This window comes from Apodemus sylvaticus, chromosome 14, assembly GCF_947179515.1.
Source record: "Apodemus sylvaticus chromosome 14, mApoSyl1.1, whole genome shotgun sequence".
Classification (NCBI taxonomy): Eukaryota; Metazoa; Chordata; class Mammalia; order Rodentia; family Muridae; genus Apodemus; species Apodemus sylvaticus.
In genome coordinates this window covers 32,351,129-32,368,426 of record NC_067485.1, presented here as the reverse complement: position 1 = coordinate 32,368,426, position 17,298 = coordinate 32,351,129, and the positions used below count along the sequence as shown (strand labels likewise).

At 39.3% G+C, this 17,298-nt stretch overlaps 1 protein-coding gene across 13 annotated transcripts in view; it reads left to right on the top strand.

Annotated features, from left to right (window-relative positions):
• Prpf4b (pre-mRNA processing factor 4B) overlaps positions 1–17,298 on the top strand; it is a 32,674-nt gene that overhangs the window by 12,671 nt on the left and 2,705 nt on the right. For 9 of the 13 annotated variants that reach the window (XM_052156242.1, XM_052156241.1, XM_052156239.1 and 6 more), the window contains exons 4-15: positions 1,373–1,528; positions 2,768–2,849; positions 3,859–4,069; positions 5,465–5,538; positions 7,269–7,359; positions 7,935–8,082; positions 8,858–8,995; positions 9,497–9,650; positions 13,019–13,133; positions 13,764–13,915; positions 14,320–14,406; positions 15,316–17,201. In XM_052156242.1, the coding sequence (XP_052012202.1) occupies positions 1,373–1,528; positions 2,768–2,849; positions 3,859–4,069; positions 5,465–5,538; positions 7,269–7,359; positions 7,935–8,082; positions 8,858–8,995; positions 9,497–9,650; positions 13,019–13,133; positions 13,764–13,915; positions 14,320–14,406; positions 15,316–15,519 (1,612 nt within the window). In that variant the 3' untranslated portion in view covers positions 15,520–17,201. Of the gene's footprint in view, positions 1–1,372; positions 1,529–2,767; positions 2,850–3,858; positions 4,070–5,464; positions 5,539–7,268; positions 7,360–7,934; positions 8,083–8,857; positions 8,996–9,496; positions 9,651–13,018; positions 13,134–13,226; positions 13,389–13,763; positions 13,916–14,319; positions 14,407–15,315; positions 17,202–17,298 lie in introns of those variants that run through there. The other 4 variants (XM_052156238.1, XM_052156240.1, XM_052156234.1 and 1 more) reach the window with 4 other exon arrangements.

Genomic DNA, 17,298 nt, shown 5'->3' with positions numbered 1-17,298 from the left:
AGTATTAATAAATGCATGACTGGAGAGATGCCTTGGTGCCTATGAAAATGAACACTTGCTCTGTCAGTATGAAAATCTGAGTTCACTTAACCCAGCTCTCAGATAGAAAGCTAAGCATGGCACAGGTACCCAGGCATTTAGGGGTCAGATAGGGGGATCCTGAGAGCTGGCCACTCTAACTATATTGTGAGACTGTCTTGAGGCAGTAAAATGGCAGACAATAGAGAAAGGCATCCTGCTCTGGTCTCTGCATTCTAGCACAGGGATGTGTGCACTCACCCTCACAAGCATGTCTACACACACGATAACATACGCATGTGCACAGTACAGAGCCTATGAGTCACAGCTTTGGTACTCTGAGAGTGTAGCTCAGTGTAGAGTGCTTGACTAGCAGACACAGTCTCAGAACAATCAAAGAAAAAAGAAACATAAGTATTTGTTTCTGTTGCTCTTAGCTCCATATTTATGAGAAAATAATGTAATTCAATAAGTATTATTAACTGTGTTTAGATGTTCAAATTCCTAAGTAAGAGGACAGAGAGATTCCTCAAGACCACTTGCTGCTCTAGCAGAGGTCCTGGGTTTGGTTCCCAGTACCCACATGGTGGTTCACTGTTGTTGACTACTAGTTCCAGGGGCTTGAATGTCCTTTTCAGGCTGCTGAGGATACCAGTTGTACACATACTTCTATTCATTCATTTAGGCCTTCACAAGCTAAACCTTTAAAAACAAATTTTTAAAGAATTTGGGTCTTGCTATTCCAAGTTCTCATAGCCTCCTTCAGAGTTGCATCACCATGTCTGGGTACCTAAATAGATTTTGAAGGTGTCTTGGTTTGAGTTTCTTTTACTGCAATGAAACACAATGACCCAAAAAGCAAGTTGAGGAGGAAAGGATTTATTCAGCTTATACTTCTGAATCTATAGTCCATCATTGGAGGAAGTTAGGACAGAAACCCTAAGCAGGATTTCTGGATGTAGGAGCTGATGCAGAAGCCATGGAAGAGTGCTGCTTACTGGCTTGCTTCCCCTGGCTTGCTCAGCCTGCCTTCTTATAGAACCCAAGACCACCGGCCCAGAGATGGCACTACCTTCAGTGGGCTGAGCCCTCCCCCATTGATCACTAATTGAGAAAATGCCTTATAGCTGGATCTCATCAAAGCATTTCCTTGAGTGTGAGAAGCCTTCCTCTGATGACTTTAGCTTGTGTCAAGTAGACACACAAAACCAGATAATACAGAAGACATAAGGTTCACAGAAAAATTGAGCATAGAGTTCAAAGTCCCCCTTTATTCTTCCCTACACATGGTGTTGTTTGCTCACTATATTTGATACTTAAATAATTATATATCCCCTTTTTTTCTTTCAAATAGAGATAGGAGTCGAAGGAGCAGGTCACGCTTGAGAAGACGGTCTCGGTCACGGGGTGGTCATAGGAGAAGGAGCAGAAGCAAAGTAAAGGAAGATAAATTTAAGGGAAGTCTCTCGGAAGGAATGAAAGCCGAGCAAGAGTCTTCATCTGACGATAAGTAAGGATGGACTGTCGCCATTTCATGTTTCTAGTTTAGGAAAAGTGGGGTGCTGGAGGGCTTCAGTTTCTGCCCAACTATCATAAGTGAGTCCCTGATTTCATCCTGAATTTAAAAGTTAACCCTCTCTGCTTATTAGGTATCTTTCAAAATTTAAGGGCTCTGCTTTTTCTAGAATGAATTGAATATCGGGCCATCAGTTTACTGTCTTCCTTTTGTTTTCATTAGAAAGAGCAGACCGGTTTAGGGGAAGACGTTTCTGTATAAAATTTAGACTTTTCAGTTCGTGTCAGATATTGCGTGCTTTTCTGTTGGGCTAGTTGGTGGGCAGTTAACTGTTAAAATGAGAAACAGTTCAGATGACTACGTTTTCTAAAGTATTAGAAAATGCTTTAAAATGCAAGCTTCTAAAAGTACTATCTCAGAAGCAAAGCTCTCAGTAGCACTTCTTGCCTCTGTGGAGACATTTTGTTCATGTCTGAAGACATGTGGTCACCTGGTGGCAAAAGGCCAGGGATACTAGATCCTGTAATCCATAGGCCAATTCCCCTCACCAACAATCCACCCCTAAAACCAGCAATGTTTGAACTAAGGAGCCACTGTTGGTTCTACGACTGAGGAAGCTGGGAAGGAGAAGGGTTCTTAGAGCTTGACATAATGCACGTGTTAATATTGGAGCTGCTCAGTGGTGCACTTAGTAGTTCATAAAGATTCAGGAGATCCTTGAAGAACATGTGGGCGACGGTCCAGGTAGAATTGGACATTGAGCCTTGTCCATCTGAAGAGTCAAGTGTTTGTATGGATACTTTCTTTAATCCTTTTTTGTTTATCTATCACGTTGGTTTTTTTGCTGGCTTTGTAGGTGGCACCACAGCCTGCTTGCATTTTTGATAGGAAATAGACTAGAAGCTTCCATGAGCTTTCTGTGACTCAGGGGGGAAAACGTCAGCTTACCTGTTCTGTCTTTGCTTTAGAGGTGAGAAAACTTAGATCAGAGCAGTAAAAACTCTTTTCTAAGGTTACAAAAGAGTCACTGGTGGGTATTTTGAATGCAGAGATTTCCTTGTTTCCTGTTTTGGTGCAGTGAATAAGGTGAGGGTAAAATTTGCTCGGTTCCCATTAGGCAACTTTGAGCCTTGGATCAGTGATGGCTTAGACCGTGGCTCAAGCATTAATTTAAAGATGCACAAGTTAACAGTTTGAGAATCTACAGAAATGTTTGAAAACTTTTTTTTTTAGCCTTGAAGATTTTGATGTGGAGGAAGAAGATGAAGAGGCTCTAATAGAACAGAGAAGAATACAGAGGCAAGCAATTGTGCAGGTGTGTGATGGGCCTTCTATCCCATGCTTGGTAATCAGTACAAGAAAGGCTTTTAAGTTAGGCAAAGAAAGAAGTAGTGACAGTAATCAGGTCACTAGAAGAGTTTACACGCATTTGTGAGACTTACGAAGATGGCCCTTTCTTTAGTTATTAAACTGACCTGTTGCTTTTTGTTTTGTTTTATATCAACTGTAATATGAACTTCTTGTGTAAGACATGAGAATTTGAAATATTTGAACATTTTCATGTTTTTTAACAAACATGAAATTCTTACAATATTGGATAAATCGGAAGTTCTTTTAGCAAAATCAATTATTTGTTACTTTACAAAAAACTTATCTGAAAGGATAATGGTAAATTTTACAGTTTCAATTTTGCTTCAGGCTTTGTGTGTGTGTGTGTGTGTGTGTGTGTGTGTGTGTGTGTGTGTGTGTGTGTGTGTCTGTCTGTCTGTCTGTCTGTCTGTCTGTCTGTCATGGCCCGAGCATGGAAATGAAGATCATTTGGTAGGAGTTGGTTTTTCCCACTGTGTGTGTGTGTGTGTGTGTGTGTGTGTGTGTGTGTGTGTGTATCCTGGAGATTGAACTTGGGTTGCCAGCTTAATGGCAGTCACACTTACCCACTGAGCCATATCGCCACCCCCCACAATGGGGTTTAAATGAAAAAGCTGAGTGAGAAAGGTTGTTATACACATAACAACAGTCATGAAGCAATAAGATTTGCTGCTTGAAAGACAAACCATATCTCATTGGTTGTCCTGAGACAAAAGTCATGCCAGAGGATAGAATTTCATATGGTCAGATCAGGTTATATCACCTGATGAATGTTCACCAAACACTACTTTTCAGAGTTTATAAAATAAGAATTGTGCACCTGATGTGCGCTGAGTGTGGTTGCTTTTGGTGTTTGACTTTGCAGTGCTCCCTGGGTCCTAATGCAGCACCTCTGCAAGTAACATATTTAGATAATATCTAGTTTTATGAAGCTGATGTATCTATTGTTATTATAGAAATATAAATATCTTGCTGAAGATAGCAATATATCTGTGCCATCTGAGCCAAGCAGTCCCCAGAGTAGCACAAGATCACGATCCCCTTCGCCAGACGACATCTTGGAGCGGGTGGCTGCTGATGTAAAAGAATATGAGCGGGAGAATGTCGACACCTTTGAGGCCTCAGTAAAAGCCAAGCATAACCTAATGACAGTTGAACAGAATAATGGTGAGTTGGAGTATCTAATGAAGCTCTTCTCTGCAGGGTTAGCTGTTATCACCTTATAACAGTTAGATTTGAGGAAAGTTAAAAAGAAGTAGGAATATTATGTACAAGTAACGTTCTATATTAATGTGCCTTTTAACTTAATTTGTGTGTATATGTGTCTGTATGGTAGGAGTGCACGAGCACGCCAAGGAAAAACCTCAGATTTTATTTCTCAGTTCCCACCTGTCTTCTTGAGAGGTTTTCAGCTTGCTGAGTAGGCCTGGCTGTCTGGCTGGTAAGGGAGCCACTGTCTTTGACTCCCCAGTGCAGGGATCACAAGTGTGTATTGCTTTGATGCCCTACTTGTTTAATACAGGTTTTGGCAAGACAGGACTCTACTGATTTCATGTTGTCAAGAATATTTTATTCAGGTATCTGAGTTGTGGCCACCCATTTTATTCTTATTTAATAAGAATGCATGTCAGGTTGTTTTCAGTACTGAGCCACACTTTTGGAAGTTGCCTAGAAAGCCAGTGTACAAGAAGGTAAAGAAGTTAACACTACTGACCTTTTTCTTGACCTAGGTTTTAGTTTCTGTTTTCATTTCTCCAGTATTAATGTAAGAAATGGGATTCCTAGATCAATAGTGGACTATTTGTGTGGGCTCTTGCTATAAATTGTCAAATTCTCCTCTTGCAAGTTAGGTAATTTTGCCATTCCATAAAGCATACCTGGGTACTTTATCCAACGTCTTACTCATATAGTATTGTTGTCTTAATAATTTTAGTCACTGTCCTTGATAAGTGCTTGCAACCCAATGTTAGCTTGAATTTGTATTTCTCTTACTGTGATTTCAGTGTTCATTTGTTGAATGAAAATCATTGTATTTTTTTTTTCTTGTCCAGTTTCCGATATGAGTATTAGCTATTTTGGTGGCAAATTTTAAACTGGTAGAGGCTGATCTATATCTGACTAAAGGCAGAATTTACCCTTTCAGGTATTTAATATGAGACTTGTTTGTTTTTCAAATAAGGCTTTCTGTGTGTAGTCCTGGCTGTCCTGGAAGTTTTTCTGTAGAGCAGTGTGGCCTGGAACTCAGAGTGCTGGGATTAAATGAGTATACTACCACACTGGCTTTAATTAAGAAGGTTTTAGGGATACTTTTTCATTTTAATCCAAGATTATTGTAGAACTATTTATCGAAACTGGTCATGGCAGAAGTTGATGTTAGATTTTCTGCTTTGTTCTTGCAGTGGCTATTTCATATCAAGTGTAAAACCTGTTTATCAGTTGAATTATTGGTTGAAAGCCAATGTGTAAGGAGACGTTTGATTAATTGATTGATTCTTCTGTTGACTTGGATTTTAATTTCTGCTTTTATGTCTCAAGTTCTAATGCATATTTATTTCATTTAAGGTTCATCTCAGAAGAAGCTTTTGGCACCTGATATGTTTACAGAATCTGATGATATGTTTGCTGCTTATTTTGATGTGAGTAATTTTAAATCAGTGACATAGGAAATAGTCTGTGTATCTAATGTTTGTGAGTAGTTACAGAGCAGTGAGGTTTACATTAACAACACTGGAAGTGCTAACATCTGAACAGGCCGTGTAACCAGCATCTCAGAACTGAATTGGACCAGTTTTGTTCCTCTCTGAGGCTAAAACTGTATCAGGTTTTAAAAGATGTACAATTGGAGAACCAAAGTTGCACATCCACTCAAAAGCTTAAATGTATAGTACTTTGTGCATGTATGTACAAGTGGCACCTCAGCACATGAACAAGAATATTTATGTGTAGTAGTGAAATGCCATAATGGGGGTGGTTAGGTGGTCTTTGACAGTACTAATTTTCTGCCTTATTTTATTTTTGTTCTTTTTGCTTAATGTTTAATCAGTGTCTTTTTATTGAAAGTCTTTACTACAGATAAACCTGAAAGTCTGAAGCCATTTCAGTTTATATTTAAAGGGTCATAAATATAAGGCTTTAGTAAGAAGAAAGAGGATAGATGTTACAGGAAAAATCAAAATGAGGTAGAATAATCACTGTGTGAGACATTGTGTTTGGCCTAAGAAGTCTGTAATGCATCGCCTGGCCCACAACAGGAACACTGGAAGAGCATGAATTAAAAGTAGATGAAGACTGCTCCTATTGAAGTGTCGCACTCCCCTTTCGCCTAGACGATACTTGGTTCCCTTTCTGTTATCAAATGAAATACCTGGACAATTAATTTATAAAGAAAAGGTATTTGTTTGGCTTCTAGTCCATAATCAGTTGGCCTTGCTGGTTTGGGTCCATGAGTTGAGTGTACACCATGGCAGGAGTAGGTGGCAGTAAAATTGCTCATTTAATTGTCAAGAAGGGGAGAAAAAGAGGATTCGGGGTCTCACAAGCTCCTTTGATCTTATAGGTGTTAGCTCTTTAAAAGACTTCACTGAGTCGGGCAGTGGTGGCGCACGCCTGTAATCCCAGCACTCAAGGAGGCAGAGGCAGGCGAATTTCTGAGTTCGAGGGCAGCCTGGTCTACAGAGTGAGTTCCAGGACAGCCAGGGCTATACAGAGAAACCCTGTCTTGAAATAACCAAATCCAAAAAAAAAAAAAGACTTCACTGCCTCCCAGCAGTGCCAGCCTGGGAGCCAAAGCCTTTATCACAAAGACTTGGGAGTGTGGGTTGGGGGCCATTTAGCAAAACTACAGCATTATTGCAGGACCTTCTGGGTAGCATGGAGAATAATATGGAATAGGGTTATTCACAAATACTAGATAGATGTTGTTATTTTTAATTTTCCACACAGGCTCAACCTAGTACAGCCAGTGAATGTTACTACATTTCATGCCTGTGTGGTAAGGGTACAAATGTCTCCATGGACAGGGAGGCAGAGAAGGAAGTGATGCAAATCGGTAGGTAATGTTGGACACTGCTTGGTTATCTGAGTTCTGGTCTGTAGGAGTTTCTCCAGTCTGGCTCATCAGCTAAAGGAAACCAGATCTGATTTTGAACATGTAATTTGTAGTGCTTAATCAAGCCCAAAAGCCTTTGGAAATCTTTCTTAAATACTTTCCTGTTATTTAAGATGTCAGACATTTTGGTAACTTTACCTTGGCTACCTTGAATTTGTATATAAGCGATAGTAATAATCAACTAATGTAATAAAATGCTAGTATTGCCATTTTTTGTTATTAGGAATTGCAATCACCTGGTTTCCTCCCTCATTTCAGAGTGCTCGTCTCCGGGCTGCTGGTATTGGGAAAGATTTCAAAGAGAATCCCAATCTCAGAGATAATTGGACAGATGCAGAAGGCTATTACCGTAAGTTTGCATTTCTCAACTTTAAAATTCATTGTTCAATTCCATAAAAGTACACTGCTCAAATAATCCCACATTGTTGAAATCCTTATAGAAAGGTATGGCACAGCCAGTCCTGGCATGGGGATTTTTGTTATATTCTAGTCAGCAGCTCAGAAGCATTGCATATTAATTAAAGCAAGCCTACATTTATATGTAGATATTTTCAGGAATGTGTGAATTCTCTAGGGAAAAGGTCTACCATTTGACTCTCTTTTTATTATAAGTCAAGAGAAGCAGTGTACAAAGGAACTCAGGTATTCTTGGAAGTCTTGGTCATGCAGTACTACACCTGAGTGGGACATTTATAAAGTTGTCAGCAGTTATACGACCACAGGAACTATTGAGAGTTTCTGAAATAGGAATGCGGCTTCTGTCACATTCTGAAAAGATGGCCAGTGGAGGCAGTGACTCTTTGTCCGTTGTGTATTGGAAACAGTGAAGATTTGATCTAATTTTAAATAACTAACTCCATTGTGTAAATGATGTCTTGATTTTGTTTTCATAATCATATTTTTAATTTTTAAATTTGGTTTTAGGTGTGAACATCGGGGAAGTCCTAGATAAGCGTTATAATGTGTATGGCTACACTGGGCAGGGTGTGTTCAGCAATGTTGTCCGTGCCAGGGATAATGCAAGAGCCAATCAGGAAGTAGCTGTAAAGATCATCAGGAACAATGAACTCATGTAAGTTCAGAGTTGAACCAAGATCAACAACAATAAAACACCCAACAAGAATCTTAGTTAACTAAAATTTTTAAAAAAGATTTTTGCCTATAGGATTTTAAATTTAGAGCCATGTGTTACATGGGAAGTTCTATTATGTCAGACTCATTTCAGTACCTACTCTGCACCAGTATGTCCTTAGACCCCTACCCCTCCCTCTGTGTCACCTAATGCCATCCAATGCTCGGTCAGCCTTGAACTAGAGAGGAGAAATGAAAGGATGCAGACTGTTACTAAGAACATAGCAGCCAGCCAATCAGAATGATTTACAGCTACTGACAGGAGTTATTTGTGTCTGTCATTCTTGGCTTTTTTTTTTCTTTAGTAAGCATAAATAATTGCCATTCCCATATATTTAAATCCACTACACAGCAAGCTCCAGCTTTTCACTGGCCTACAAATGTTAGAAGTTTTACAGATTTTTCTTAAAGTTTTTGACTGGCCTAGGCCTAGAAAGATATATTTGGCTGGGATGTCTAACCTTCTGTACTATAGACACTCACTTTTTAGATGCAGTTTATGGCAGTTTATCGTCAGATTTTCATTAGTAAAGTTATATTTAGGGAGACATGCCCAGTAATCACATTCTTAGAAGAACCAGAATAATATCAAGATATTTTGAGATTTAGAAATTTTTAATTAACACTTAGTAGTTTGTGTGTTGCCTATAGTTTATCAGGCCATGTCTAACATGTTACTCCTAAATTCTTATGCCCTAATCTTTTTTTCATTGAAGGCAAAAGACTGGTTTAAAAGAGCTGGAGTTCTTGAAAAAACTTAATGATGCTGATCCTGATGACAAGTTCCATTGTCTGCGTCTCTTCAGACACTTTTACCACAAACAGCATCTCTGTTTGGTCTTCGAGCCTCTCAGGTAAATGTCAGGACCTGACCAGTCAGTTGCTCCTGCAGTGTGCCTGGCAGCCCCGTGCGGGTGAATGTAAAGACTGCTTAGTTTTCCTGCTGGTTCTTATTAACTATATTATCTTGAAATCATCGTGTAGCACAGAGTTCTGTGTTATAGGGTGGCAGACAGTAAGAAACCTCAGGAACCCTGCAGGTCAGCAGGAGTGGTGGGGACAGATACCAGTTTGACCTTCAGCAATATGGCTGCTGAGTTGTATTTTCAGGTGAAGACTTTCTCAAGTAATGTAGTTCTTTATTTTGAAAATTGAGCTTTATTGGGAAGCTCTATTATGGACATCTGTTATTCTCCCATGTCAGTGCCAAATAATATATCAGGCATTTGGAATAAGGGTTCTCAGACAATTACATAAGTTGTATTTTGCACTTGATTTTACTTTGTGCTTGAAAGTATTTTTGCCTTTTGTATTTGATTTTTGATCCCATTTTCATGTCTTTTCTCTCCTTAAAGTATGAATTTGCGAGAGGTATTAAAAAAATACGGTAAGGATGTCGGCCTTCATATTAAGGCTGTACGATCGTACAGTCAGCAGTTGTTCCTGGCATTGAAACTCCTTAAAAGATGTAATATACTACATGCAGATATCAAACCAGATAATATTCTGGTAAGTCAACCATGTCACCTTGTATGTATATTCATATCTCTTCCTACTAACTAATGATAGGGTTATTGTTATACTCTAAAATAACATTTAATATAGTTCTGTGTTTAATAACTAATTATGACTTGCCAAGTTTTATCTTTGTTTGAAATTGAGTGGTAAATTTCATAGGAAACTATGAGGAAATAGGAAATGAATTATCCCTTTTTAAAATTTTGATGGAGGGATTTATAGTGTGTGGTGACCCTAAGAGTGATGGTAATGATCCCCTTGGGCAGCAAAAGAAGGATTTTGGGGTTGTGTGGTGTGGACACAGGACCTGCTTTCTGCCGAGCAGTGATTTGGAGTTAAAAGGTGCTTGCTTGGTTCCCTTGGTATTTCGAGATCCATCCCTGCTCTTTAGTGTCCTCAAATTCATTGTTTTCTTGCCCCAGTTGCCCCTATCTCAGGCTGAGATTACAGACTTTTTTTTTTTTTTTTTTTTTGCCTTTGAAGCTGGCTTCTGGGGACCCAAGCAGTAAGGTTCAGCTCCAGCTAGGTGTTGTTGAAAGGCCTTCCCTTGAAGTTGTGACATCTCTTGTTAGTGATTTCTCATGTAGCACCATCAGAATCCACAATGTCTGGTGTTTTTGAAATTTGGAGTTACCTCATGATGGTGATAGCATCAGTGCAGAAACATACCTCTGCCCTCTCTGGCCCCTCACCTTTCTGTGGTGTTCATACTCTGAAGCATATTTACTACAGCTTAGTCAATCGCTGCTAGTGGTGTGTTCTGTAACATGCGCTTTATTTTTTTCCTCTTATTTTGACTTCAAGCGTGTGGGTGTCTTGTCTGCATGTGTGTATATGAAAACACACACACACACACACACCACACCACACCACACCTTGGGACTGGCATTATTGACAGTTGTGAGCTGCCATGTGAGCTCTAGGAACAAACCCCACCTCCGTGCCACTATTTGCTCTGGGATCAGAAGCCTCTTAGCAACTGAAGTGTTTTCTAATCCTCACACCTCTGGGTTTGGTTGGTTGGTTTTGTTTGTTTAATGCATGCTTTTTTTTTTCTTTTATAATATCAGTTCTAGAATAATGCCCCAGAGGAAGAGCCACATATGTAAAGCTTTCTTTCCTGGGAACTCATGTTTGAGCTATGACAAACAAAATTCTTAAGGTGATTGGTGTGACTGGGTAGGAGATTCTGGAGCTTGATGCTTGCATGAGACGCTGGCTTCAGTCTCCAGTACTGTATCCCTAAGTTTGTGATCACAAGTTTAATGAGTCCCAAAGCTCTTTAGTTCACATTATTTTGTGTGGTTTTATGTATTTGGTACATGAGTGTGTGCACATGTGTATAGCATGTGCCTACATGTGAGCATGTGGAGGCCAAGGATGAGCATAGAATGTCTTTACTGTTTCACCATCTTTTTTTTTTTTCTTTTGAGACAGTCTCTCACTGGATGTGGAGTTTACCCATTAGCTAGATTAGCCAGTCAGTGAACCCCTGTGAGTATCCTGTATCCACCATTCTAGTGCTGACAATAGAGGCACTTAATACCACTCCCATTTTCTTATGTGTAAATCTGGGATCTGAACTCTGGTCCTCTTGTAAAGAGGCACACACATACCATCTATCTTACAATAATTCCTTCCAGGCTGTTAAATTAATAATGATGCACATTCCATGATTCTTGGTTTATGTTTGTATTGTATCATGTTGTGTGCCTGATATAACTTAGGGGTGGGACTGCTGAGCCATTAGTGAAATGGTAGATATATTTTAAGTGGATTATAAAATTGAGTAACCAACTGTACATATTTTTAACTACAGGTTTGTCTTTTAAAAAATTGCGAAAGCAATATACATATACAATAAACACCTGCAGTTTAGATAATTACACAGCAAGCACTTGTGTAGTGCTGTGGCAGTTTGATGTTCGACAGTGCCCTGGAAACTTTTGTTATGCACCTCCTTTCTTTCAATCAGTGTTAGTTTAGGTTTTCACATGAAGTTTGGAAACTAAATATTCCTTCTTGGAAAAATATCCTCAGCACCTGGAACCGATTTCACTTCTGACAATCCAGTGCCTTTAGCCTGGTTTTAGCCACGTGATATGCAGCACACAGTGTGGTGGGGGTGGTTGTTGGTTGGGGGTGGTGCAGCAGGTGTTACAACTTTTTCAGTAGCTGCATGGATTATTTATTTGCTTGTTTATTTTTTTTATAAAAAATATATTTACCATTTTAAGACAACTTTCTACTTGTCTCCAAAGTAAGAAAATTGGTTTTGACATTTTGTTGTAGTTTAAAATAATTTGTGTTTGGCTGGGCTTAGTGGCTCTTGCCCTTAATCTCAGCACTTGGAGGTAGAGACAGGTGGACTTTGTGAGTTCAAGGTCAGCTTGGTTTACATAGATGAGTTCCAGGCCTGCCAAGGCTACAGACAGAGAGAGACTCTCTTGGACTTGGGGTAGGAACTTAGTTCTATGGGTCCCACTGATAGTCTAGTCTGTTAACACTGATTACACTGTGTGAGGATAACTCTCCCTCCCCCAGAGAGTACTAGAGCTGGCTAAACTGTTCCTTATCATGGGGATGGCAATAGTAGGCCAAGTGCAGGTCCCAGCTCAGACTGTGTATGTGTCTGTTTGGAAGAGGGGAGGGACTCTGGAATATGAATTCTCTTCACTTGTTAATCCTGAACACGCTTCTGGTCTTGAGTGACAGCAGTCATGGGAGCAGCTCCAGCCTTTCTCTGCAGAGGTCACTGTTACTGTGTCTGTGGAAGGATTTACCGTAGAAAGGGGAACAAATGACTAATGCACAGTTCATGTTTATCAGTTTTGTTAGATACAGTTAACATTTTCCTGCTAATACTTTCTACTGAAGGAATTTAATATTTTTCAGACTTAAAGTGGTGACAGTTTCAGATGATGTGGTCCAGGTTACTGTTGAAGAATCGCTAGTGTTAGTCACGTGCCACACCCTCCTTTCCTTGCCATTGTAATTTCCTGGCAACTGGTATTCAATCTAGTGAGAGGTTTTCTATTAATAAATGTTCTTGTGCTCTTGTTAAGCATTCAAGGGAAGCTTAGAAATGCTTTGCCTCATAAAATGAGATTTTCAATACAGTTAAGTAGAATTAATTGTACCTGGTATTCAGTATTTTCTCACTGGAAAAGTCTTACTATAGTTGTAATAAAATATTGAGCAAACACTTTTATAACTAGGAACTTGTATAATAGAAAAGGAATTTTAAAATGAGTGATTTTTGTTCTTAGTATAGGGATTAGTTTAAATTAGTAAAGACAGTTTTAATTTGTCTGTTTATCCCTAACATGAATTGAATTTCCTTAAAAAATGTTTTTCAGGTTAATGAGTCCAAAACCATTTTAAAGCTCTGTGATTTTGGGTCGGCTTCGCATGTTGCAGATAATGACATCACGCCTTATCTTGTCAGTAGATTTTACCGTGCTCCGGAGATCAGTAAGTGTCTCAGAGTGACTGTGTACGCGGGCCATCCTCTGTGGTGGAAGCGGCGTGTGCAATGTCTAAGCACTGTTTTCCGTCACACTTCAGCAGCTGCACGAGCTCATTCATGAGGAAGGGAACCATAGCAAGTTCATCCTCCTCAGGTGGAATGAAGGTAGTTGTGACAGGAGTCTTGATCATGTCGAGCAAGAGTAGCAAAACAGTTGTGGAAAGCCCTCGACTTTAGAAGACTGCTCTTGATTGTTCAAGGTCTGATTATCACGTTTATGGATTGTGTGGGACCTTTGGTTTTTCTCTTGCTGTTGCCTGGGTTGAGGTTGACTAGCACCTCCAGCCAAGGTCAAGGAGAAAGAGAAGCATCTGTACTTGTCCTCCAGTTCCTCTCCTTTCCCTGTTTTTAAACCTGTTGGCATTTTTTTGTTGTTTTGCTTTTTTTGTTTTTGTTTTTTTTTTATTTTTTTTAAAGTATCTCTTAAGAATTAGTGGGGGAAAACATGAAATTAAACTACGATATTATGGATTTGGCTATAGTTCAAGCTAAGGTAGTGCCCCATTACTGGAAATAAAAATTGAGCAGTCGCTCATTCTTATCCTCATGTATTAAAACTTCCATTTTGTTTTTAGTTATAGGTAAAAGCTATGACTACGGTATCGATATGTGGTCTGTAGGTTGTACCTTATATGAACTCTATACTGGAAAAATCTTATTTCCTGGCAAAACCAATAATCATATGTTGAAGCTCGCCATGGACCTTAAAGGAAAAATGCCAAATAAGGTAGGCTAACTTCCTTCCTGTGGGCTTAGACTGCACACACTTTGTCCCCTAGACTCTAGCTATGAAGTAAGTGCTCAGGTGTGGCTGTCTCACTTAGTGGATCTCTCCAGGCCAGGGCTACCAAAGGGAACTCCCCTTTCAGTGAGGAAGAGTGCAGCCGTGGAGAGACCGTGGAAAGAGCTGCTCATTAGAGTTAGCGTGTCAGGGAGCGCACTGGTCAGAAGAGAAGGTGGCTAAGCACTGCAGACTTGCTAAGGGATCTTGCTTCTGAGTACAGCAAGAGTCTTAATGTGCTCGTGAATTATTATTACATAGAGTTGATAGTAGAATTATTATTACATAGTGTTGGTAGTGTGCTAGGCAAGATTTGTAGTAGTTTTAAAGCCATTTGTTTCTGCTTTTAGATGATCCGGAAAGGTGTATTCAAAGACCAACATTTTGACCAAAATCTGAACTTCATGTACATAGAGGTTGATAAAGTAACAGAGAGGGTAAGTCTGACTTGTGTATGCTCAGTGTGCTCTGTGTCTTTTCAGTGGGGACTGTGATGGGGAGTCACACTTAGTTGCATCAGTGCTCTACCACTGCACTCAGTGCTTTATTACCACAAAGTGAGTTCTGTGTGCTGTGTGGAGCTGTGACTGCTTCTAAAGTGACAGCAGCTACCTTTGCTACCAATTTGTGTTCTCAGACTGTGAGAACAGTGAAGGGATTTAAGCCATTTCTGGAAGGTGATGGTGGGTTCTCATTTAGGGCCTTGCCAGCGATTCCTCAGAGTGCCATAGTCTGGCTTTCCAGATGGCTGTTAGAGAAAGTTTTCTATATTTTGAAGTTTGCAGTTACGAGCCAAGCTCTCTGTCATTTTTGTTTTCCCTGTGAATCCACTCTTGGCTAAGAGGCACCCTGGTTCAGGCAGGCCTCGCTGCCTTTGCTCAGACTCCCTTGGCTGAGTCGTGTCCTGAGTGACCGCCTCTCCTAAACACCTTTATCCAGCACTGCTGACATATGTGCATTGTCATACACGTACCAGTCTTTCTAAAGCCTACAAGATGAAGCAGTAAGTGCTAATTTTTATCTATGATACTGAGCCCTTGTTTTATCGAAGCACAGAGTAACATGTCTTGGGATTGGCCTGGTTCACTTGCTACTAAAGAATAAAGTCAGAGAAAGCACAGTGCAGGCAGCAGATGCTTAGTGCTTGTTCATGGTTAACTTGCAGATCTTTTCCATTTAAGTTCTTGATTCTCTTTGAAAAGATGTAGAAGTTAAAACCATGTAACAGTTTCAAAACTGATCATCATAAGTATTCTTGTTTATTAATATTTTGGTAGAAAAAAACAAAGACTGATTTACATACATGTGACTTATTTAGAGCTATGCATTGTAAAAATTATTTTTAGGAGAAAGTTACTGTCATGAGCACCATTAATCCAACTAAGGACCTGTTGGCTGACTTGATTGGGTGCCAGCGACTTCCTGAAGATCAACGTAAAAAAGTACACCAGCTAAAGGACTTGTTGGACCAGATCCTAATGTTGGACCCAGCTAAGCGAATCAGCATCAACCAGGCCCTGCAGCACGCATTCATCCAGGAAAAAATTTAAATGAGATGAAGAAACTCCAAGGGTTTGAGTAATTAAATACAAAGACTGAAGAAATTTCACAGCAGTTTATTATTAATGTATATAAACTTATAAATATTTCTGCAGCAAATTTGAGGAAGCATGATATATTTGAATTAACACCGAGGGTGATATTTCTTTTAGAAATGTTAGTTAATCTGTTTTGTGTCTTATGTGAAATTTCACTGTAGAAATGTTTTAATTGCCAAGACTGCACAAAATTACAGTGCTAATGTATATGGTTGCAGTTCACATAAAAGACAAAAAGCATCTGTTATGAGTAGCAGTGCTGGGTGGTTGATTTGTTTTTAGCAGACTTGGCTTCAGTTTGCTCTTCAGATACAATGGCCAGCATAAATGCTGTTTATATTCACGTTTTCCTAGGTGTGTGTGTGCAGGCCACAGCAGCATGCCCTTGGTGTAGTCAGTGCCGAAGGGGGTCTGTTCCTTCTTGAGCCTGCCTGCAGGGATGTCTCCTCTTTTAAAGCAGGTTGTGTACAACATTCAGTACACTGAAGGTAAGCTAAACCATCAACATCACCAGTGTTTTAAGATGTTATTTTATTGGAATAATTGAAAATGAGGGATAGCTTTGTGGCAGAATTCCCTGCATGTGTGATAACTGATCTTGTTTTATTTTTCCGCATCGCGACTGTGGCATAGTTACAGTTTCTGTTCTGTTCATCACATTTAAAATTTGAAGCGTATGCGCTTGATGGATAGAGCGCCTTCAGTGTACTGTTTCTTATTAACTTTACTTTTTTTTAAATCAACTTGCTATAGACTTTATACATTTTGTTAAATACAGTTCTTAGTGACATAGAAACTGCATAGTTTTCATTTACTAATTAAAATGTTGAGGCCTACTTCTGAAAGTCCTCATATTTAAAAGATAGACAACATAATGAGATTTTTAACTATTTGTATGTCATTTTGAAAGTGTACTGCTTTATGGTAAAAGTGTTTTTCATTTGTTCATTGTTTGCATTATTTGTGATCATGTTGTCTTTCAATACAGGCATAAACCTTCCACTCTTGAACAAAGCAGCTGCTTTTTAAAAGCGGTAATTGCTTCTTTACCTTTTATTTCTTTTGTAAATGAAGCTTTTCTTTTAAAATGTGACTTTAAAGTGTTGTCTATTGCATAAACAGTTGACACTCACTCACTGTAATGAGAAGATTGTTCACTGCATGGGAGGTGGACCATGCAGATTTCTGTATGTTCTCAGTATGCATCACTAGATAATAAAGGCTTTTGTGAACAAGGCATTTGTAGCCATTTTTAAAAGATTTTGTCTTCAGTGCTGGTAAGTCAGGTAAACTGTAAATAGTTAAAGCAGTCTTTGTTTTTCTCCTGAAAGTATTACCTGCTAAAAATGTAACTCAGTATAGCCTTATTTCTAGATTTCTTTTAATAATTAGGGTCTTAATTATTTCATCCAGAAAAAGTTCTTCAAATTTTGTCAGCTTTCAGTGTAGTGAGGTTGTTCCTCAGTGTAGTAGGTTATGGGGTATAACTCAGGATTTAACTAATGTTTCTGCTATTTTCTCACTTTTCCTTTTGATGGTGCGGAAAGAGAAAAAGGAAAACGGGGCACAGGCCATTCGACGCCTTCTCCAAGGGGTCTGATTTGCTGAGACACCAGCTTCACCTTCTTAACAAGGTTATTTCTGACAGCATGTGTAGATAAAACATTTAGCAACAATTTAAAACAAAATCATGTAAATCAGCTTGGTTTTGTGACACAAAGGATTTTGTAT